Source organism: Neomonachus schauinslandi, chromosome 13 (genome assembly GCF_002201575.2).
Source record: "Neomonachus schauinslandi chromosome 13, ASM220157v2, whole genome shotgun sequence".
Taxonomy (NCBI): domain Eukaryota; kingdom Metazoa; phylum Chordata; class Mammalia; order Carnivora; family Phocidae; genus Neomonachus; species Neomonachus schauinslandi.
Window position 1 is genome coordinate 89570339 of NC_058415.1, and position 23827 is coordinate 89594165.

The 23827-nt window shown below is 47.5% G+C and overlaps 1 protein-coding gene across 1 annotated transcript in view; it reads left to right on the forward strand.

Annotated features, from left to right (window-relative positions):
* The first annotated feature begins 2539 nt into the window (after nucleotides 1-2539).
* The window catches only part of CFAP77 (cilia and flagella associated protein 77), a 141119-nt gene continuing 119831 nt past the window's right edge, over nucleotides 2540-23827 (forward strand). The window contains exon 1 of the mRNA XM_021691662.1: nucleotides 2540-2731. Within this exon, the coding sequence (XP_021547337.1) occupies nucleotides 2540-2731 (192 nt within the window). The remainder of the gene's footprint in view (nucleotides 2732-23827) is intronic.

The window sequence follows — 23827 nt, forward strand, 5'->3', positions numbered from 1 at the left end:
AAAAGAAAAAAAGTGGTTTTATTAAAGCACAGGGACAGGACCTGTAGGCAGAAAGAGCCGCACTGGGGTCATGAGGAGTGGCAGATTATATACTTTCAAGTTGGGAGGGGTTAGGGCTAGTGTAAGTCTCTAGGGAATTTTGGAAGCAAAGTTTCCAGGACCTTGAGGGGGCTAGCTGCTGTTAGGAAAAGGTCATTTATTAGTGTCTAATAAAACTTGAGTCATGAGACCCTTCAGGTGTATATGGGTGGGTCACATGCTTGGGGGATGACTGCCAACACATATCTTGGGGGGTAGAGATAAAGGAAGCTTCCAAAGGAATTTTTTTTTAAAGATTTTATTTATTTATTTGAGAGAGAGAGAATGAGAGACAGAGAGCACGAGAGGGAAGAGGGCAGAGGGAGAAGCAGACCCCCTGCTGAGCAGGGAGCCCGATGTGGGACTTGATCCCGGGACTCCAGGATCATGACCTGAGCCGAAGGCAGTCGCTTAACCAACTGAGCCACCCAGGCACCCCCAAAGGAATTTTTATATGTTGAAGTAGACTTACAGGATGCTGGGGATTGGGCTAAGATTGCCCTTTGCCCTTAGCAAGATATTAACATCGAGGCAGCTGAGTTCCTAGAGGAATGTCACTCTGCCTGTTTCAAGGACTTGTCAGTGGGCTGTAGGTAATAAGGAAATTTAATTTTTTTTGCCTTTGTTTCCCACATCACCTACACCTACCATCTGACTTCCTCTGTGTGAGCTGCCAAGCGGTTTTCATTAAAAGTGCACAATCTGGGGCGCCTGGGTGGCTCAGTTGGTTAAGCGACTGCCTTCGGCTCAGGTCATGATCCTGGAGTCCCGGGATCGAGTCCCGCATCGGGCTCCCTGCTTCGCAGGGAGTCTGCTTCTCCCTCTCCCACTCCCCGTTTGTGTTCCCTCTCTCACTGTGTCTTTCTCTGTCAAATAAATAAAGAAAATCTTAAAAAAAAAAGTGCACAATCTGTATTTCTGTGAAAGTCTGGAAGTAAAGCAGGCTGGAGAAATCACAAGTACATATCACATCACACACCATCACCACCCAACAGCTGCTCCAGTCTTGGATGAGCAGTTGGAAGTCTGTCTGGTCTGTTCTAGAAATGCAGTACTGGTGTTGTCCACTGTTGGTTTATAAGGCCTTGAAGTGCAAGTTTGCTGTTGGTGCAACTTGCTCTTGGTGAACCCTCTTACCCAGAGCCTTGTGGGTATTTGCACATTGAATGAAGATGATGAGGGGTGAACGAACCCACAAAAGGCTGAACTAGAAGGAACTAGAGATCATCCAGGCCAGTGGTTCCAAAAGTATTGTGCCAATTTCCTGGGAAGCTTTTAAAACATGCAGATTCCCAACTTGGCATACAGACATCAGGCGCTACTATTATGTCATATTGAGATCCATGGACATGATAATGACACTGTAGTAATGTGAGAATGTCCCCGTTCTTGGCAGATAGATACATGCTGAAGAGTTTAGGGTCACATATGATGCTATCAACAGATACTTTCAAGATGATTCTGCAACGTGTGTCTGTGCATGGTGAACCTAGGTGAAATCTATATGGGTTTTCACTGTACTCTGTTTTCAACTATTCTATAGTTTAGAACTTTTTCAAAATTTAAAAAAAGTCCAAAGGGGAGGAAGGCGATATTTTAAAAATACAGATTCCCAGATTCCACTTCCATATTCTAAGTCAGTGGATCTGTATTTTTCCATTTCCCTCCATTCTGTTGCACAAAGTTGGGTACCACTGATCTCATTCAACTCTAGACTCTCCTCCTCACCCATTTCACAGGAGGAAAAACTGAGGACCCAAAAGAGTGACTGATTCAAGATCACCCAAGTGGATTAGCAGTAACATCAGGCCTGGAATGCAGATCTCTATTTCATCATGAAAAATTTAGCTCCCTAGCCCAGTGTGTGTGTGTGGGGGGGGCGGGGGGGTGTAGAGGGGAAGAGAATGATAAGGGGCCGTGAGTGGAGTGGGGTGGGTGGAGGGAGGTATCTTTGCCTAGGAAGTCAAGTGTAGATGGCCTTCTAGAGCCCCGTTGCTTTTAACACAACCTAGTGGCGATTCTTGGTTTTTTTCATATATATTTAAGAGAACTCTAAGCAAGTCCACTTTGGTGGCCACCAGTAGTTTCAAAAAAGAAAACCTGGCCCCTCAGCTCGGGCGCCGTTGGCGTCCCGTCGCCATGGAGACAGACAGTTCCATTCTTCCTCAAGGGGTGGTCTTGATTTTCTGTCCGTTCCTAACCCGCAGGGCGGTGCCCAGAAGTTGCTCTGAGGAACCAGAGGGGCTTATATAGGGCTTTAGAGCTCCTTACGAGAAGGGGGCTGCGCGAGGTGGGTGCTCCCCGCTCCGGAGGGGGCCGGGCGTCTGGGGCCACCCCGGGGCCCCGGGTGGTGCGTCCCGGGACTGGTGGAGGGGCCCCCTCCGAGCTCTGCGCCCCGCTCCGCCGCAGGGAAGCGCGCCCCAGCCAGCCAGCCCGCGGACCTCCTGCACGCAACCTCAGGATGCCAGAGACCCAGAGCTCCCGCCAGGACCCCCGGCGACGGAAGAAGAAGCAGCCGGTGTGCCGCACGGTCAGCCAGATCTGCCCGCCCCCGCTGCGGCCCCTGACAGTGGCCGACATCCGACCCGGCATGGAGAACGAGAGGCTGGGAGTCGTGCGGGATTCCATGTTTCAGAATCCGCTCATCGTCAAGGTGAGCCGCCCCCACGCCCGCCACCCCTCGGCGCTCGCCCCCTCGCCCCCTCGCTGGGCACCCACGCTGCCGGGGCTTCCACCGCCAAGCCCCGGCCCACGGGACCCAGCGGACCGAGCGCAGTGTTGGAAGCTCCCGCTCTGGTCCAGACAGACCTGGACCCCTGTGCGGTCTCCCGGGCAGGGCGCGTCGCTTCTCTGCGCCTCAGTTTCCTAATCCTCGAAGTGGGATGATAACGGCGCTCATTAGAGGGAGTGATGCGGAAGGTTGAATAGGGGCCCCTGGCACAGCGGCTGACACGCGGTGAGCCCGCAGGATTGGCTGCTGTTGTTCACCCGGGATCCCGCCGGCGAACCCACAGGGTGACCGACAGGGAACACGCACCCACACTATGTCCTTACTCGCCAGCTGCCAGCCCTCTCGGGGTGCCGGCTGCCTGCCCCCTTTCCCCTGCACGCTACGATGCACGCTGCGATGCAGCAAGGGTCTGTCCCTCTCCTGGAAGCATCACTCCACAAGTTAATTTCCATCCAATCATACTCTTATCCAGAATTACAGCCCGAAGAGAAAAGAGCGCGAAACTCTCTGCCCTAGGGGACTCGCAGGCACGAAGGAGGGAGGGAGCTGCGGTTTCTTAACTAGATCGCCTTCCCATTTATTGCACACTCCCTCCCTTCAGAGGTTTCGGGACTGGTGATCACCCAACGCTGGCGTGGCATCGCCACACCTTCCCGGGGCCACAGGAAGAGTCAAGTTGAGGTTTGGCTCTCGGGGAGCTGGTCAGGGAGCAAGTTTGTCCTGTGCCACTGGAGGGCAGTGTGCTTTCAAAAATGCTCGCAGTTCCCGGGTGCCAGAAGTGCAAGGCCCAGCTGGTAACCACGGATTCGGTAAAAATGTATCTGAACGCCAGGAGCTCATCAAAGCCCAGAGGTTTTTGTTGTTGTTTTGTGGGGTTTTTTTGTCTGTTTGTTTTTGTTTTTGTTTGGTTCAGGGAACCTGGGCTTTCTTAACATCATGCTAGAATTAGCTGAGTTCACGACTCCTATGAAAACATGCACTCTATCCTGTTGCCTTCCCCAAACTTTGTTCCTGGCCCTGGCTTATCACACTAGCACTCTTCCATTTAATGTGCTCCTTTTCTTAGCAACCCCCCCCCCCCCCACCAAGTGGAACAAGGTCCTTTATTAATACCTAGGTGAGAAGAGCCACTCTCAGCAGACAGATGGGGCAGATGGGGCTCACCATTCTGGGATCGAGGGGAGAATCAAGTCCTCCACCTCTGATCGGCCGCCAATGTTAGGTCATTGCATTCACTCAGGCAGGTAGTAGTGGGCCAGTTCCATTCTACTTACATATAAAATAAACCGCGTTATAGAGTTATTCGTATTCTCCCCAGTAAATTAGCAGCATGGGATGCCCACCCCAAGCTATATAAGTTTGACCTTTGAACGATGTGGATTTGATCTTATGCTGGCCCATTTAAAAAAATAAATACTGTATTGCAGTAATGTAAATTTTTTTCTCTGATTTTCTTTTGCTGTTGTTTTATTTTATTAAAAAATTTTTAATTTAAATTCAATTAATTAACATATAATGTATTATTGGCTTCAGAGGTAGAGGTCAGTGATTCATTAGTGTTATATAATGCCCAGTGCTCATTACATCATGTGCCCTCCTTAATGTCCATCTTCTTTGATTTTCTTAATAACACTTTTTCCCTCTCGCTCACTTTATTGTAAGAATACAGTGTATAGTATATATAACATACCAAATATGTGTTAACCGACTGTTGGCCATAAGGCTTCTGCTCAACAGTAGGCTGATAGTAGTTAAGTTTTGGGGGAGTAAAGAGTTATAGTGGTGGGGTACTTGGCTGGCTCAGTCAGTAGAGCATGCGACTCTTGATCTTGGGGTGGTGAGTCCAAGCCCCACATTGGGCGTAGAGCTTACTTAAAAAAAAGTTATAGTGGAGTTTCAAGTAGTTGGGAGTCAGCACCCCTAACCGTCTGCCTTGTCCAGGGGTCAACTGTCTACACATATACACATATATATATACATACAGACCTATAGGTATATGCATACTATATACATGCGTTTATTACACATACACGTACATTTTATGTGTATATGTACACACATACACACATGCATATACATATACTATATGTATATTATACACGTATGAGTAAAAACCTCCCCTCTTTCCTTTTGCTCACCCTATATATCAAGAAGGACAATATTTGGCCTCTGGATGGCACTAGCTGAACAGCTTCCAGAATGAATTCAATGCCCCAATTCCTGAACCTACACTTCGGGGTTGGAAGATGTGCAGATGACTGACCCACAGCCGGGAGAGGGGGTTCTGTCTTCAAGGCAGGAGAGGAAGAGCAGGACCGCCCTGGCCGGGTGGTGACCCAGCCTGAGCAGCAGGGGGCCGCTTCCAGGCACGCTCTGGTGATGGTGCTTAGCTCTTCTCGGGTCAGGGACAGCTAGCCTTTCCTCCTTACTTTCCTCCCTCCGGTTATTGATGGGCTCTAAGCTCCTTTCCATAGCAGTTAAGATTATGTCCCCATTTCAATATTTATCACCGCTACAAGATTTTCTACCAAAACCTGGCCTAACTAAAAGTTGCAGAGACATTGAGAGCAAGACAGAGCCTTGAATGTTACCTTTTCCAGACCCTTCCTTACAGATGGGTACACTGAGGCCATCTGTCGTGGGCTCTTTGCACAAGGGTGTGGCAGAGCCTGGGTCAGAAGCTACGTTCACTGGCTCCCAGCCCAGCATTGTTTTCCCACTCCAAACAGCTTCCTGTATTTAAATGAAATTTAAATTATGGAAACACTTTGGGATTTTCGGCTTTAAAGCAAAAAAGATTGGAAAGCATTCAAGATAGTGGAGCCTTAAAAAAATTATTTTTTTAATATGTCGTTGGGATTCTGTTGATGCTCAGCTTGTGGATTTCTTCACTGTGGTATCCTGGGGCACAAGCCCACGTTTCCAGACCCCCATGTGAGTGTGCACCTTCTCGTGTGTGGCAGAGGTGGGAGTGCCCTCTCCCAAGGGTGTCTTTAAGAGGATGAGGATGAAGTATATTTTGGTCTTGTCTAAGTCTGAACCTGCAGGTTGCATCTATATGGAAAAATCTACCACCTTAGAAATAGTCATTGATTCCACCCTGTGGTGGTGGTGGTGGGGGGGGGTTGTTGCTCAAATTGTTTTCTCCAGTGAAGAGGATCAGGATTTGTTTAATTTAAAATGCAGACACACCGTCTGAACAAACCCAACACTGCTATTTCACACCCATGGAATTTACCAGGACATATACACATCAGTTACTCAAGAATGTGTCTGCAAGAAGCCACACAGTAACCAAGTGAAAAGTGAAAAACTCAGACATCCAAGCAGGTATTTTATCTACAAATGCTCAACAACTCCTTGCCTCATTTAAAATCAAGCCCACTGGTTATTAGTGGGACTGATCGAGTCAACTGGGTGTTTTATGTGGCCGCAAAAAGAGGTAAATATTTTCCATTAGAAAGGGCTTCTACTCTATTGTATAAAGTGACGTGCAGTTAGCCAGTTTTCCTTCAAATGTGACTCTCTGGGAAGAATAAAATTAGAGAAAGAACCAAGCTTCTTTCTGCTTGATTCCCATTCCCCCAGAATTCTGTGACTCAACATAGGATCCTGCTACAATAGCCTTCAAGGCTCCTTCAAAGAAGCTGTCAGGGTGCACCCTGCCTGCCATCGGAACTCAGCTGATATCCTGTCAATACAATTATAGGGGAGAGACTGCCTGGTTTGCTCCCCTGACAGCCTTGAATCCTCCATCACCCTGGAGAGGCAGGCAATATACAGGGGTGGAATTTAGTGAATTGAGCACCCTTAGAAAGTGCACATGATCATGGCACCTGATTTTTTTTTCATAATTTATCACTGACTTTGTTTTTCTGTGGGGGTTTGTGTCACAAATAAGAAGTGCATGCATTTGTGAAATAGAGTCGTAAAATCACATCATTTGGGGCTGAAAGGAGGCTTACAGACATCCAGTCCATTTTTTTTTTTTTTTTTTTTTTTTTTGAGGATGTTAAGGCCCGGGGAGAGGAAGAGACTCATTCAAGGTGCCCTCTGACCTGGTCACAGAAGTGGGATGAGATTCATGTCTCCTGACTTCCAGCCCTGTGCTCTTCTGGCCACGTTACATAACCAATTAATTAATGACAACCCAGATTGGTTACTTCTATACGGCAGGCAGTCGAAAAATGTTCACCTCAGAATGATTCCAATATCATTTACCTCAACATTCCTTCCAGTGTGAGCTCTACTCATTTCCCGGGATTTGTTGACAGCCAAGAAGTGTTTATTGAATGTTTTCTATGTGCCCAGCACCATCCTAAGCTCTCTTGGGAGGTGGGGGTGGGCGGTGCATAGAAACAAGTTCAGATCGCAGCCGTCACCCTGCCCACAAGCCACAAGGAGTTAACTGTTTAGCTGGGGAGATGGAGTGTGTATGTATATATTGCTTAGCACGGCACCTGCCTTAAAGCAAGCTCTCAGGAAATTAGCTCTTACCGTTGCGCACAGACACACACATAGACACACACATGCGTAATAGGATAAGCAATGCTATGGGTCACCCCTTGCAAGCTTCAAGGGCAGTGCACCAGCCAGAGGGTCCAGATTTAGGGGAAGGAAGGCCTGAGCAGGACTCCGTGCGCTTTATGAAGGAACAGACCTGGAACTGGACCTTGAAGCGTGGAGAGTTAGATTCTGATCGGGGCAGACTAGGAAAAATTCAGCCCTCTGGGGCCAAATGATTTCACCCTCCTTAGATCCTAAGCGTTCAACAGTTTCCACCTCAAATGGAGTTCTGGTTTTTCGAGACTAGGTGCTGCTGCTGGGATCATTATCATTATCATCACGAGGAAGCACTTATTTAGAGCCAGTGTGTTCAAATCGGATGCTCCACAAAATTAGGCAACCACACCATGCCCACTAATGGCTTAGCATCTCTAATAAATATTGATGCTGGTGAACATAAAGGCCTCGAGACAATCGCAAAGAAGGCAGGCAGACAAACACACAGTTGTACAAATATCCCAGCGTGGGTCAGTATTTTTATTACGTTTGAGTAAAATATGAAAATGTTACACTGGGTTTTATCTGTTGAAGAGAATATACCTCTGATTGCTCAGATCCTTCTCCGTTCCATTACAATGTAGCAGGAGAAAAGAAAATGTTACGAGGGGGATGAAGGACTGAGCTGCCCATTCTAAGGGCCCCTCTCGACTAGCCAGAGGTAGGGTTCATTTCTCCAGGGAAAGCCATGGGTTTCTCCCTCTCTTGGTCCTTTGTACATTTTTCTTCTTTTTAAATCAAAGCCTCCCCCCTTCTGGTGCCCAGTCACACCATTTGGTGAGCAGAGGCTGAAGCAGTGAACTAATCTTGCTCAGCATCCGGCCCTTTCAGAAAGCCAAGTTGCTCCCTCGTAGGCTTTTCACCATCCCCTGGAGTGGCTGCCCCGATGGAGGAGCCCACCTTCCTCCGTCCCTCTGGAGAAGGGGTGCTTTGGCTCTGAAATGTTAATGCAAATAAACCCTCGGAATTGGGGTTCCTCAGATATGAACCCATCCACCTTCTGATTATGTGGCTCTCAGAACACTGCAATGTGGTTGAAGGCCAGTCCCTTAGGAAGAATTCTGAATCCATGGTGAGCAAGTCAGCAGTCGCTTCCAGCACCTTCCAGAATCTTCTAGGCTCAAGTGTTGTTCATTGTATAATTCAGGCCGCTTCTCCTTTATTCGAAAGACAAGGTGTTCTTGATTTACAACTGGTCCTGTGGACAAAATTTCCAATCCCTGTTTTCTATTGCAGTGGTTTTCAAGCTGTTCAGTGGTCTCTGGAAGGACTAGGGTTCCCACAAAATGTCTTGGTCACACTCTTCTTGAGAAAATGTATCTTTAACTGTTTAAAAAGTATAATGAAAAGGAAGCTCAGTTAAATGTGTTCTATATGAAATGCTTGCACCAGGGACCACCAACTCATTAGCGATGAAGTTGACTAGTTTGGGGGCTATCAGTTCTGTGTTTGTGCTGGCACCACGGTGAATGTGTCACGGACAGGGAAGATTGTAACCAAGCACAGATCATTCTGGACTCTCAGGCTGGGCAAATCCGTTCGTGCGGGATGGTGTGCACAGCTCTGCCATGGCCCCTGGGAACTGGGCTCCGTTCAAACTCAGACCCATTGCTCCTGCTTCAGAACCTTCTGGCTGGTCAGGCCAAAGCAAGTGAATGCACAACACAGTCTCAATCACACTGCGTTGTGGTTGGTTTTAGCGTATATTGTAAATGTTGTGTGCTTCTTATCCGACTTTTGTATTTGTAAAAAAAAAAAAAAAAAAATGAGAGCATTTGTTTCACTGGTAACAATTCAACTCTCCATGAAATTGCTCCCTGACTCTCCTTTCAAGCTCCTGAGTCAATGAGGACTGTTAACACAATGCCGGGCTGTAGGTTTTGTTCTCCTACAATCACACACCCACACACAAATGTAGTCATAACCAGGCAGATATGCCACCCCCTGGACGGCAGCCTTGGGATCCAAGCAGATCCAAGGGTGAGCTCTGTCTCGGGCACTTTCTTGGGAACGTTCCTTACCTTTGAGCCTCAGTTTCCTGTCTGTAAAATGGGTGATAGCAGCTGACAGTGAGAGGACAGGTATGCTGGGCGCAGGTGTGCCCACTTTTGTTACTTTTCCATTATTCAGATTCCAAATATTTGTGTTCCTCAAAACAACCTTCGTGTTCTCATCCATCGACTTTTAAGTACGTGTTGTAAATCCGAACTTACAAAATAAATTTATGAGACAAATCCGCCCAAGTGCTGCTTTGTTCCCCCTTCGTGCTCTTGTTGAAAAATAGTGTCTCCCACAGATGGTAACCACACTTGCCATGGTGAGAATTTCGTAGTGTATATAATTGTCAAATCACTATGTTGTACGCCTGAAACCGATATGATATTATACGTCAACTCTACCTCCATAAAAGAAAAATACCGTCATCCACCTCGTCTCAAATTTCTTGCAACTGTGCGCCCTGGCTGAGGGTGAGAACAATGTGGTTTCTAGCTCTCTTGAGGGTGCTTGGGCAAGTGGCTTAAATTCTGAGCCTCAGTTTCCTTCTCCGTAAAGTATGGGTGCTGATACCTACCTTGCCGACTTGTCAAGGACACAACGAAGGCTGATTTAGATGAGATGCTATTTTACGGAACACATAGTAACCTTCTGGAATCAGACCAGGGCTTCTCAACTGAGGCAGGAGGTGCTTCTGCTCCCCAAGGAACATCTGGTCATGTCTGGAGGCCTTCTTGGTTATCACCACTGGGCTGGGGGTGCTACGGGCATCGAGTGAGCAAAAGTTAGTGATGCTGTTCAACATCCTCTCCTGCACCTCCAACCCCCGCAGCAGGGAAGCATCTGGTCCCAAATGTCAACAGTGCTGAGGCTGAGGAACCCTGAATCGGAGAACGACCACCTGGAGAATTCACGGTGAGCTCCCGCATGGTCCAAGGGCTCTTGAAACCCAATACAAAGACTGTAGAAATGGGACTGTTCTATTATAATTGCTTCTCTCTCCCTTGTTTGCTTTTGTTTCCCCTCCTACACATTTATGGCAATTTCATTTTATTTATTCATTTATTTTTGGAGAGAGGGAGCGAGAGCATGAGCAGGGCGGGGGGGAAGGGTGGACAGAGGGAGAAGGAGAGAGAGAATCTTAAGCAGGCTCCATGCCAAGTGTGGAGCTGGATGTGGGGCTCGATCTTACAACCCTGAGATCATGACCTGAGCCAAAATCAAGAGTTGGATGCTCAACCAACTGAGCCATCCAGGTGCCCCATTTTATGACAATTTTAAATCCCCCCCTTTCCCTCAGTGACAGCTTCCAAACGTTTGCTGGCTTTTGTCTGGGGCCTGTCTATCTCCAGCGTCACCCATGGTAGTTAAAAAAAATAAAAAGCATTTCCAACAATTCATGCAGCGTGGCTCAATAATTCATCAGATAAACTAACTGGCATGGGGGCCGGTTTGTTGAGCACCCATGGACTACCACCCAAGCTTTGTTTCCCTGGCGCACCACCTTCCTAGGGTTTGGTTTGACTGGGTTTTTCTCAGCATAAACTCATTTAGGATTTTAAACAGAACTGATCTGGTAACCCGAAATTAAGCTCACGGTGGGCCAGAGCCCCGTCATAGCATAGCCCTTATGCTCACTGTGGCACGAAGTACAGCATTTCAGGGAAGCAAATAAATGTGCTTTATAAAGAAAACAGCTGTATTTTTCCACCCAATAATTTAAAGGCACATCAGCGTTTGGTTAAGAAACTGACTCACAGGGGGTCAATGAGCAGAGGGGTCAACATGCATACCACATGGGGAGGTGGGGACAGCGGCCGGCCAAAACCATTGTAGAGAACACATAATGAGCCCAAAAGAAGGACTTTTGACCTTTTATACGATCCAAACTGTACATATCTGGGAGACCAATGAACCCAGAAGCATACATGACACATTTCCTTGCCTGGATCAAAATCTTTTGTGTTGGTGCAGAGGAATGAAAGTGGAGATTCAGAAAGTCTTGGAATCCAGGGCCCAGCATCAGTGAAAGGCCACACCTTGGCCATGTGGCCCAGCATCACGTCAAAGCTACGACACAGTACCAGAGAAAAAGCCCTAGTGAGCTTGGATGCCACAGCCCCCCACAGCAGTGGGGCCGCCCAACGAGACACTGAGAGGTGATTGTTTTATAAAATGTTATTGTTAAGTCATCTCTATACCCAACGTGGGGCTCGAACCTACAACCCTGAGATCAAGAGTCGCCTGCTCCACCGACTGAACCAGCCAGGCGCCCCGAGAGAGGGGATCTTCAGGCTATCACATTTCAGTTGAGGGAATTAGAAAATTTGTTGGCAGCTTTGTCGGGCAACCTAACTGGACAGTAGTGAGTTTGTCTTGCCGCAGTCAAATGCCATCTTAATGTTCCCATTATGTAGAATTGCATTCATATCCCCCCTCCGCCCCCCAGTGGGTCTTTCAGGACAGAGGTTGGCTTGCTTATTTATTGGTTTGTTTGCTTGTTTATTGGCTTATTTTTTAGTGTGTATCTGAGACTGTTAACAGGCCCATCAACCACTGAGCAAAAATTTAGTAAGCCCCTACTGTCTGCAGGGCGCTGGTGAAAACATAAGAAGTTTGAGGATTCGTTTCCAAGAAGTTTATGGTCTGGTGAGGGGAGAACCAGACTTTGCACACCACAACCAATAATAAAAGTTACTAAAGGCGAAGGAGAGGTGAGGGGAGGCAAGAGGGGCCATATATCAGAGCTTGTGCATCTGGGCCGGGGCTGTGGGCCGGGCTGGGTGCCAGGGTGTGCCGGGACAGGAGGGGCACCCGGAACAGGGCTGGCCTGAGCAAAGGCACAGAGTCTGAAATGGGCAAGGCGTCCTCATTAAGAACGAACAACTGTAGGATCCTGTGTTCACTATGAGGAAAGAAGCAGGAGATACCTCCATTTACTCAGTGCTTGAATTGAGAGATACTTTTGAGCACCTATGGTGCACCAGGCTCAGAGCTAGGCACCCAGGATGTGGGGGTAAACCGACCTGGAGATAGGCGATGCCCTCCAAGAGCTTATAATCTAGTAAGCAGAAACAGCCAGAAAAACAAACAGCTAAGTGGGATCCATGCAGGGACAGCCATCCTCTGGAGGGGATCCTGGCTTAGTGCCGAGGGCAGCACCTGGGGAGGGGAGGCAAGGGAATGTCTCAGGCTTGAGCGGCTGGAGCCGAATCGTCACACAAGGGTTGGTAAGTGTGTGTAGGGAGCTGGGGGGCTAGGGAGAGGTGGGTCCAGGTTTTGTATGGCCTGCAGCTGATGCCCTTTTGAGATCCCTCTTTAAGGAACAGATAAATAGTGTTGGAAATTACGTCCAAGGCCTTGGATGGGGCCACGTGCAAGGAAGCAGCTCTGAAGCTAAAGTTTCATTAACTTCAGGGTAAATCCAACTTTGACGGCGGGTGTGTGTGTGTGCAGCTTTCTAGGAAAAGGCGTGGCATGTTGAAAGCGGCCTGGGGTAGGAATGTGCAGACGACCAGATCTGAGAGTCCATGGTTCTGGTTACGGGTCATGCGTTCATTCTGTAAGCACTGCACCAGGCACACAAGCCCCAGGACCACAGTGACGAACGCTCAGTCTCTTGTTGACCCTGAAACCTTGGGAGGGTCTCAGCCTCGGTCCTACACACCTGAGTGGCTTCTCTGAGAATTACCCTAAGCTGACCTTTCATTTGTTTATTTGACCATTTGCAAAATGTTTATGGATGGGCGGGTACGTGCCAGTCCATAGCTGGGCCTTGAGGGTACCTTGGCGGGCAGGAGAGCCTTCGTTTCTGTCTATGGGCAGCTTGCAAGACCTGCTGAAGACAGACAATAAGGCAACTATCCCAGACCTACAGAGAAGCATCGCAGGGAGGCGAGGGCGCTAAAGGGGGTCAACCAGGAGGCTAGGGGAGGTCTACTCTGAGGACGTGACATGGTAGCCCGACCTTCAGAACTGGGAAGAGGCGGTCAGTTAAGAGGTGCTGGGGGCAGAGTGTGCGTGTGTCCGTGGGTGGGCCATGAGTGTAGACCATTCCAGGCAAAATAAGAGGTTTAGTGCCTCGATGGCAAGGAGGCGGTTGGAACTCTGGAGGCTGCAGTGAAGCGTCAGGGAAGAAGTCCTGAAGGGAGGCTGGGCAGGGCCTGCAGCTGGGCCGTGAGACCAGCGGGGCCAAAGTGAGTGGATAAACGAGGCAGAGCACAGAGGGCTGAGAGTCCACAGCAGGGCCGCCGTGTCAGCTCCCCCCTCCCTGCACTCAGGGGGTCACAGGCCAAACAAGGTGGGGAGCCCCGCCGGGGTGCTGTGGTTTGACTTGAGGCAGCCAGGGGGCGCTCTCCGCTATCCTCCGAGTCCCCTACCAGGCTTCACATCTGGACTCCGCGATGGCTGGGGTTAGCAACTATGATTTGTTTACTTTCTGCAAGTTAAACAAGCCCCCCCGCCCCCAGTCTGTCAGGCTCTGAATTTGCACGAGTCCTTTGAGGGAACCTGCTGGAGGGCTACCAAGGGTCCCCCAGGAGCGAGTGCTGGGCTTCGCGGCTGCCTCCGAAAACTTTATAAACTGTAACGGAAGATTTTGCTCACTCTGGAGGCACCCAGTGGGCATACATTCGAGGTTTGAGCAAGTCTTTTAAAAAACTCCCCTTCTAAGAGGAAAGCGTCTGTCTGGCATTTCCGAAAGCTCCATCTTTTCTTAGGCAGCTGCTTGCTTCTTTCCGCAGATCCTCCCTGAGTCTCCTGGCAGGATGCTCGTGGGCCTGACTTCTCCGGAGCGGGAGTGGGAGGACGCTGAGGCCTGGGGTCTGGGTTCCCAGGAAGCTCCTGGCTGCAGCCACATTTGGCCAGCAGTGACCCCCCCCCACCACAGTACCAGCTGATACCAGGCTCCCTCCACAGAGCCCTTCTCAGGCATCATCTTCTCGAAGTCTCTGCAACAGTCCTAAGAGACGGGAATGCTGGCCTTCCATTTTACAGACGGGGACGCTGAGGCTTAAAGAGGTCACGCACGTTGCCCACGGTCATCCAGCCAATGCAGAGGAGGCGCCAGGCTTCGAGCCCGGGCTCTGACTCCACCACGGCCTGTGGTCATAACCACTGCACAGATTAGAAGAACTTGGTGGCCATGGACGGCACTGTTTGTTGAGTACCCACCAAGCGCCAGCCTCCTTCAGACAGGATCTCAACTCTGCGAGGTCATCGAACTTTGGAGCTCAGAAAGACTCAGGAGCATGCCCGAGGTCATGCGGAGGGTCAATGGCAGAGGAGGGGCTGGTGCCGTGGCCTTGTGAGTCCACAGCTTGTCATGGTCCTTCCATGTTGTGCTGCATTGTCCATTACCTGGGAAGAAGAATCCAGTTCATCTTCATCATCAAATCTACACAGATCCAGGGGCACCTGAGTGGCTCAGTGGGTTAAGCGTTTGCCTTCGGCTCAGGTCATGATCTCAGGCTCCTAAGATAGAGCTCCACATGGGGCTCCCTGCTCAGTGGGGAGCCTGCTTCTCTCTCTCTCTCTCAAATAAATAAATAAAATCTTAAAAAAAAAATCTACGTAGATCTGAAGGGTCAACCTCACCCCGAGTGTGCTTGCTGTTCTCGAGGAGTGTGTAGTCTAGTTGGGGACCTGCACACACCTAGAAGTGGCTGCAAGAGGCTGAAATCAGAAGGGCCAGGGGTGTGGCCCAGACGCAGAAGGCTGTTAACCAAGTTGGTTAGGAAAAGGAGAGGGTCCCCAGCCTGGAGCGGCCTCAGGGCTGGGCAGCACTCAGCGGAGCTGAGATGAGGGAAAAGTCATTTTAGATGTAGAAATGGCCAGGCGAGGTGAGAAATGGGACACCCCAAGCTTGGGTGTGTTTGGAGGGAAAGTCTGGAGCAAGCTTAATGTGAGGAAGACAGAGCGGGTCAGGAGCCTGCACTTTGGGTGAACGGGTGGTTTCAAGAAGAGGCAAGCCCGAAGAGGAAAGACGCGTGGATACCTTGCTTGGCACAGAAGTCTGGAGTTTAGGTTATTCTAAACGTGCGCATCTACCTGCTAGCAGGCTGGGAGACAACTGGCATCCAGGCTGACCAGAACCGCCTCCCCCTTTCAAAGGGAAGGCGCCCCCTCCTCTGCTCCCACCCATCACCCCGTCCCCTCCCCGCCTCCCTAATCAGGGAGAGCAAATTGTTATCAGATTAGCGCCAGCAATGAAAAGCACAGTCCGGGCGCCCTCACCCTCCCAGTTAGTTAGCATTTAGATAGACTGGGACAGGGGCCCACACAATAGGTATCAAAGCCCTCTAGGGTGGCGGGAGGGATTAATTTCTTTAACCAACAGGCCTGATCTGGCCTAACTCATTACCTTGCCTTGTCAGTGTGGATGTTAGATTCGATTGAAGATTATACCATTTAGGTCTGTCTCTTGTTTTCCACCGAAACTGGGGGGCTATTGAGTTGCACACGCTCGCGTAGCCCGCGTCAATACTCAGCGGCCTGAGGTTCTAATTCTGCTTCATTTAAACTTCATCAACTTTTCCAATCAAGTGGAAGGATCCGAAATGGGCTCTGTGAGCAGAAAGGCCCGCTTCCCTTTGTCAGATAATTTATTCTGTTTTCTCTTCCCTCCCAGCCTTGCTCTCTTTCTCTCTCCAGCCTCGCTCTCTTTCTCTCTCCCCCCTCCTCACCCCGGTGCTGAAAATGAGATTACAGTATTTAAATGACTATGATAATCAATCTAGGGACCCGGAGCTGAGATTGAGGTTAATTATTCTTAGCAGAACAAAGAAGCGTGATGCCTTTGGGGACGCAGAGGTGCAATCTGGGTTTCTTGCCTGTGTTTTTTTTCCCCCTGAAATTGCAGTTTTAGGAGTCTTTTCTTGTTCCTAACTAGGCGCCGAGTGTGATTCTGAACGTCGGCAGCCCCTAAGAGAGCAGAAATGTAATTTTGAGCTGATAAACAGCTAACGGCCTTCAATCAACAATTTTAATAGGAAAAAAAAGTCACTTATATGGTATGAGTACAGATCTAATGAAAGGGTGATCATTTACCTTATTTATTTTTAAACACGCTAGGAATAATTTCCCACTGTGTTAGAACTAGTAATTACAGCCGCACGGTGCACCCGTAAACTTTTGAATGAGGAGCCTTGTCACTCAGGTGGTCTTCTCCCTGGCAGCTTTTGCTGCTATAAAAGTTGAAATTTTGTCATGTTTTGGCTAATTGGAAACAGGGTCATTATAGCATTGAAACTCTACATGAAAGTGACTTGTTCAATTGTTACCTGAAGCATTCACAAGCTGGCCAGTCATCGTGCTGGTGCCTACCCCCCCCACCCCAGCTTCTAAAACAGAGAGAATCAAAATATGTATATTTCTTTGTCTCCCTCTGCTATCTTGTCAGAGCTGTTTTACATGCTGCCACCCAATGTTATCTTTTATTTGTGTCAGGAGAAATGATTTGACAAGTTCAGTATACAATGTTCATTTGGCAAGGCAAATTTTTCATACCAATTTTGAGTAGGAAATGAAACTATCTTTCAACGGAATGAGCAACATCATTTTTGGACAGACTTATTATGAGAGAGAGGATTGCAGAACTTTATTTCCTCGCACGATCCTGAAAAGTCGAATCCATTTTTTAGAAAGGAGGATTCGGTTTCCACACGCCGCCCTAGTTGGGGGAAATAAGAAAGGCCCGTAATGTCTTCAAAGAGGGATGCCTACTCTTATATTCCCCTCGCTGCTCCCCACAAGTTATTAATAGGCTGGAATAAATTGTTCGTTTTCTATATTATAATGACTTTGTTTCAGGCCCTTTAAACTATGGGTGAGTCCCTGACAGTTCTCTGCATTTGCAAAGCAAAATATTTAATAACCACCATCGTAGGAAGGAGCAGCAAAGACCATAAGCAACCCGATTTGTGAAGAGTGAAAGCCCCCCCACCTCCCCATCCACTTTCCATCACTGTTTACCTAAAAAAGAAGACTCTCTCACCCTCTGTGCTACCAAATTCATTTGGGGCAGTGGTTTATGGTGACATTTTTCTTTCTTAAAGCAAATATTGACTCACCGTGGGGAAATTAAAACTCCATTAGGCATTGTTACATTGTACGGCTGCATCGCCCCAGCCAAGCGACTATTAATTGGTTTCTTCCTCAGGAATAATTCAGGGAGGGCCGAGGCAATGGGGAAAGAGAAGATGGATCGGAACCATAATTTCTTAAAATGACACCCATCTAAATCAGCCCAGGTGATCATTATATGGTTATTAATCCAAATATAAAGAAGACGCCACCTAATAACATAATGAATTTATCAGTGCAAAAAGCCCACGGTCGAGTTATTTCCAGGCTGGGGAGAATACATTTCAAGCCGCACTTGGGCCAGCCTCGGCCAGCTTTGGGCAACTCAGGACTGCCTTCCCTGGGCACGAGCAGCCTGATTCCCCTATTTGGGTGTAAGAGGTTTTTCTTTCCTGAGATAAGATTCCCCTTCCAGCCCGTTCACTGCTTCCTTCCCAATGCGAATGGGCTGCTTTTCTGCAGCCACCCATTCTCTCTCTGGCCCCCAGCTCTCCCTGTGCTGCCCCGCCCCCATGCACCTGCCCCATCAGGACTGCTCTGGTCGTTCTAGGGGCTGGTGATTTTGCCCTCTGCTTGAGTTGGATAGGGCTGCTGTAACAAATGACCACAATGTGGGCGGCTTAAAATCAGTTTGTTGCCTCCCAGGCCTGGAAGCTAGAAGTCCAAGATCAAGGTGTTGGCAGGGCTGGCTCCTTCTGAGGGCTGGGAGAGAAGGATCTACCGCGAGCCTCCCTCTCTGGCTTGTAGATGGCCATGTCCATATTCACATGGCATTCTCCCTGCATATGTATTTATGTCCATATTTCCCCTTTTAATAGGGACACCAGTCCTATTGCACTGGGGGCCCACTCCACTCCATTAAGACCTCATTCTCATGAATTACCTTTGAAATGACCCTATGGCCAGATCAGGTCACACGTTGAGGTACTTGGGGTTAGGACATTGACAGGTGACTGCTTTGGGCTTGGGTCCTGGTCCTTGGTCCATGAGTTGTGGTAAGGATAATGGGGCTATCTGTAGAGAGGCATCCTTCATGTTGGACTTGAGGCTGCCGTCCTGATGAGGGCTGTGGATACGGCAAACATTTAGAGTTCCGTGGTCCCCCTCCATGGGGTGTGGACCACTCATAGGATAAGCAATCACATATGTTCTTGTGTCATCTATGGTACTTTTGCCTTGTTGGTATTTAATGCGTAAGCATAACTAACTTGGGTCACCAACCATCTATACAATACTCTTGGAGGGCAGATTCCACAGCATGCTCCTTTTTATCTTCCACAGATCTATTTATCCATCCAACCATCCCTCCATCTGCTCACCCATCCATCCATGCATTCATCCATCTTCTGTTTTAGGCAACAGATACCTTAGTATTTACTGAATTTCCAATATACATGCCTGGCACTGGGCTAGGCATTAGAGAAAGATCAATGAACAAAATTTGACATGATCATTACTCTCTGGAGCCTTCCAGTCTAATTGGGCAGATGAGCATTAATCAAAACATCATGAATAAGTGTGAGACTTCAAGTATGGTGAGAGCCAAGGAGGAGAAGCTTCTGGGGCAACCGGGAGGCTTCACGTGGGTGGGGGGCCACGGAAGTCTACTTGGATAAAATGAAGACTGAGCTGGGATTTGAATTAACCAGGGGAAGAATGTGTGTGTATGGGACAGGTTTTGGGGTGGGGTGAAGGGGAAGGACAACGGCATTCCAGCCACATAAGGAGAGCATGTGCAAAAAGCCTATTGTGGAGAGAGTATGGGGATTCAAGGCACTGAAATAAGGCCAGAGTGGCTGGGATGTGGGGATGCGAGAGAATGGTGTGAGGCAGGGATCATGCAGGTCCTTAGCAGAGGCCACTCAGGGAGTTTGACCTGTAGCCCAAGAGTAACGGAAGTCAGTGAAGGCCGTTAAGCAGGGGTTAGGACTGGCAGCAGAGGGACACAGTCAGATTGGCATTGGAAAGACCCGCTGGCTACAGAGCATAGGTTGGAGTGCCCAGGGTGGCCGTGGGGAGATCGATTAGGGGGCTTATGGAGTAATGCAGGAAGGAGAGAGGCTGAGCCAACCTGATTGCTCCAAAAGCAAGCATCTCAGTCCCTGACTATTGCCCCAGAGCCACTCCCCTTTTCTGTGTGTTTGATCTGGACTTGGCATTTTCCTGAAAACTCCCTGGTTCCATAGCAGTCCTCTCCTACACAGAGTTCTAGTGGTCATTTCCTCTGGTTTTGCCTTTCTATATGTCTGGTCCTGTCTGATCTGGATCATTTGGAAATTTCTCAAAGTTTCTGGTTCACTAATGGAGCGCTTTCTTGTTTTCTTACACTATATTGGACTTTTTCCTTTTGAAAAATACTTTCTTTGTTTTTTCATGGTATTTTGGGAGGGTGGGAAGGTAGACATCTGTCCTCAGTTCACCATTTTGAGCCAATCTCCTCATTTCTCCTTCCTAAGATTTTGTAAGCATTACATCTCATGATGTGCTACTAGGAGCCTTCCAAACATAGCTTAAGGATAGTAATGTTGATCTTTAAAAAAAAAAAAGTTTTAGAAGCTACCTTAGCATCTACCTATAAGTTAAATATAACAAAGAATGTTTCCATTTTTTCCCAATGACTAGAGCTACCCTATGAACTGGAAACCACTTCCTTGTGATCTGAAGAAAAACCCTTCTGTCCTAATTCTTCCTACCAGACTCCTAAGGTACTAGAAAATCTCAACAGAATCCCTCCTCTTATTTGAGGCAGCTGGGAATTCCGTGAATATGTCCAGAGGGGGAGGCACCATATTAAGCCATTTTACACAACAGAATATTTGCTCCTCCTCTGGTCATGGTGAGTAAGCTCCTCTCAGACCAACCCTCCCAGAGGGAACATCTATAAACTCTGGATAAGATTTAAAAAACCAACCAACCAACCAACCAACCAACCCCCCCCCACCCAAAACCCCAACTACCCAAAGGCTCTGGGAAGGGAATGAACATAGGTGGATACAGAAGCCAGAAGAAGATGCTGACCCATGGAAGAAGAGAAAAGCAGGAAGTGCTTCTCTCATTTGGAAAATGGTTTTTAGTGAAATGCCAGGCTACCATCAGTGCTGCACACGGTGTCTAGAATTTGGATAGAAACCTGTGGTTCTATTCAACCTGTGGTTGAAGAACCAGAAGATGGAGTTTGAGCAAACCACAGTCACTAGGGAAATGAAGGAAGAATCCAGGAAAAGAGAGAACCAGAGAAGAGAAGTCCAAATTCAGTACATAACTCTGCCCAAGTCTCTGGAAGATCCCCGAACCACATATGGGTGGGACAGACTTTTAAAAGTTCAACCAAGGCTAAAATAAGTGAACTTGGATTTGAGCTACTGCCCATCACAGAAGACAGAATTTTTGGTTTGAGTTCAGTCAAGTTAGCCACTTGTAAACAAAACAAAACAGAACAAAAAATTCCTAGGAGGAATACAACCTAATGCAGAGTCGCAATGTCTAGAGTATATTTCAAAGTACTTAACACACAGAAATAGGAAAACATGACTCACTGTCAAGTGAAAAGACACTTAATCGAGACAAACCTCATAGATTGCTCATATTTGGAATTTATAGTCAAGAATTTGAAGTGGTAATGATAACTATGCTCAAGATGTAGAGGAAAATATATTCATAATACATGAAAAGATAGGAAAAAGAACCAACAAGAACCAAATGGAAACTATAGAAGTGAAAATATCCGAAACAAAAAAATTCATTGAATGAGCTCCACATCAGAGTCTCGATAACAGAAGAGTCAGTGAACTTGACTATATCAGTAGAAATTATCCAACTGGGGAATAGAGAAAATAGATGGAAAAAAGCAGGCAGATCCTCAGGGACCTAGGAGACTATATCAAAAGATCTAACGTATGTGTAATTGAAGAAATAATGATCACAACTTCCCCAGATTTATACAAAGACATATATTTATAGATTATATTCAGGCTTCTTTTTTAAAGTATTTTTTAAAAAATAAGAAAACCACACCTATGCACAATATAGTCAAATTGCTAAGAACCAGAGAAAATCTTGAAATCAGACAGAGAAAAATAACACATTGCCTACAAGGGAATAGGAATTCAAAAAACCACTGACTTCCTATCAGAAACAGAGTCCAGTAACAGACACCTTAGCCTGGGTTTGTTTATTAGAATTTCTAGTTCTTTAAAAGAAAATCAGGGAGCAAGACATAATACAGGTGAGCCTGAATTTAGCTGAGGGAGGAAAGGTGATATAAGGAAGGAAGGTGTGTTTGTGGGGACAGAGTGGATGAGATCCCTAAGCAACAGGTGCACAGAGAATCTGAGGGATGCGAAGAGGTGCATGGCTCTGAATCCACATTTGAGAAACACCGTCCGTCAGCTGCACCATCTTGCTGGCAGCCTGTCCCACCTGTGCCGTGAGCTTTAGACTTGGACCTATCTGCCTCCTGACCCTCCTTCTGCCACTTTCCATCCACATGGCCTCAGGGAACTGATTTTACCTCCTCAATCCTCAGTTCCCTGTCTGCAAAAAAGGGGTGATTATAGCCTTTCCTGACCCTACCCCTGCTCGGAGATGTTTTATGTGCCTACCTCTTTGCCTCTGTAATAGCCCGTGTGCCTTGCTGTCATTGCTTTTAGCATACGTATTATAATGTCTGTTCTTGTGGGTTTCTTGTGGGCAGGAACCAGGCCTCAGTCATCTTTTTATCCCCAGTGCCTACAATACTTGGCATAAAGTAGGTGCTCGATAAAGGTTTGTCGAATGAGTGAATGAATAAATGGTTTAAGGAGTATCTGGGAGACCGTTTCCTAGTAAATTGTAAACTTGGCATTTCTGTGGACTTCTAAATTTATTTTTCAATTCAAACTTGAGGCACTTTCATTTTAAGATTTAAGGACAGGGTGTTCTCCACGAAGGAGCACAAAGCTTTGTGTGCAGGTGGGTGACAGCTGTGAGCCCACAGTTCAACCTTGTGGAGAAGCAAAATATCTATGCACAGAACTTTGTATCACTAAAACACAATTAAAGATTTTATTTTTTTAAGTCATCTCTACACCCAATGTGGGGCTCGCACTCATGACCCTGAGATCAAGAGTCACATGCTCTACCAACTGAGTCAGCCAGGCGCCCCTCATTGAAACACAATTAATGTCAATAATGAGTGTGTTTTCAAAACTCCAAGTGCCTAAGAGCAGTGGAAATACATATGGGAACTTGTTGGGGGCTTGGGAGATTGTTTCTGGTCTGCCTTTCAATTTGAGCATTTAACAAGTAAATCCAAATGGGGGCATGGGAGCCATGGTTCCACTGTCAGATGTGCGTTCTGCCTGGGCAGCCCGGAGCACAAAGGGAAAAAAGAGGGAACACATGGCCAGTCCCAAACTAGAAAGGGCTTTTCTGTGACAGGATATTGAGCTGTTTGATAAAGCCCAATATTACGCTTGAATTATACTTGAATGCTTAGAAATAGAGCATTGTTCAAAGACACTTAACATGGACTCAGGTGGATCCCTTTTCTTCTGCAGCCTTCTGAGGTGGTTTTGTGGGCTGTAATGATTTGTATTGTATTTATAAGCTGACAGGGTAATCCTGAGAACAGCAGGAGGGGAAGCAACCCAGGCAAGACTTCTCAACCCTGCTAATTAAAACAATCCTTCCTCCCCCCAGCGAAGGCTAATGAGACAGAAAGAGAGTGGGCTAATGAAAATGTCACCACGAGATTGCCCACTTATTTTATTTATTTACTTAATGCTGTAACTTCCATTTGGGGGTTCTGAGAGAGAGACATTTTCAAAAACTTGCTAGAAGGCCCTTTCTTATTCATCACTGCTCCGCATAGCATGAGCTGTTACCAAGCATATCTTTAGGGGTAGGAGATTTTATCTCCAGTTGTCGATAATAACAATATTCTAGGAAGAGGGGTTTGCCTGTGTTCACTTCGAGCAAAAGAAAAATGAAAGGAATCTGAATCCCTTTTCAAAGTATCTTCCCCCAAATCCAAGAGGCCAGTTTGCTTATGAGAGCCTTGGGCCCCCCAGCGCCGGTGGCCAGTCAAGGTGAAGACGGGTCACTGATACTGAGTGGTGTTTGGTGAGACAAGTGTACTGTGCTCAGACTTAACCTTGATCCCATCAGCGTTTGGCTCTGCCAAGATGGCGAGAATTCAACTCATATGTTATTTAACAGAGCCCAGCGCGACCTGACCCTTCAATACCATGAAGGCACCCCAGCGTCTTCCACCTTCATTTTGCCCTTAAGTTCTTGATGATTTTGGCTAATGATTTCATTGGCACCCACTGTCCAACCAGATCAGTGGAAGGAAGGAAGGAAGGAAGGAAGGAAGGAAGGAAGGAAGGAAGGAAGGAA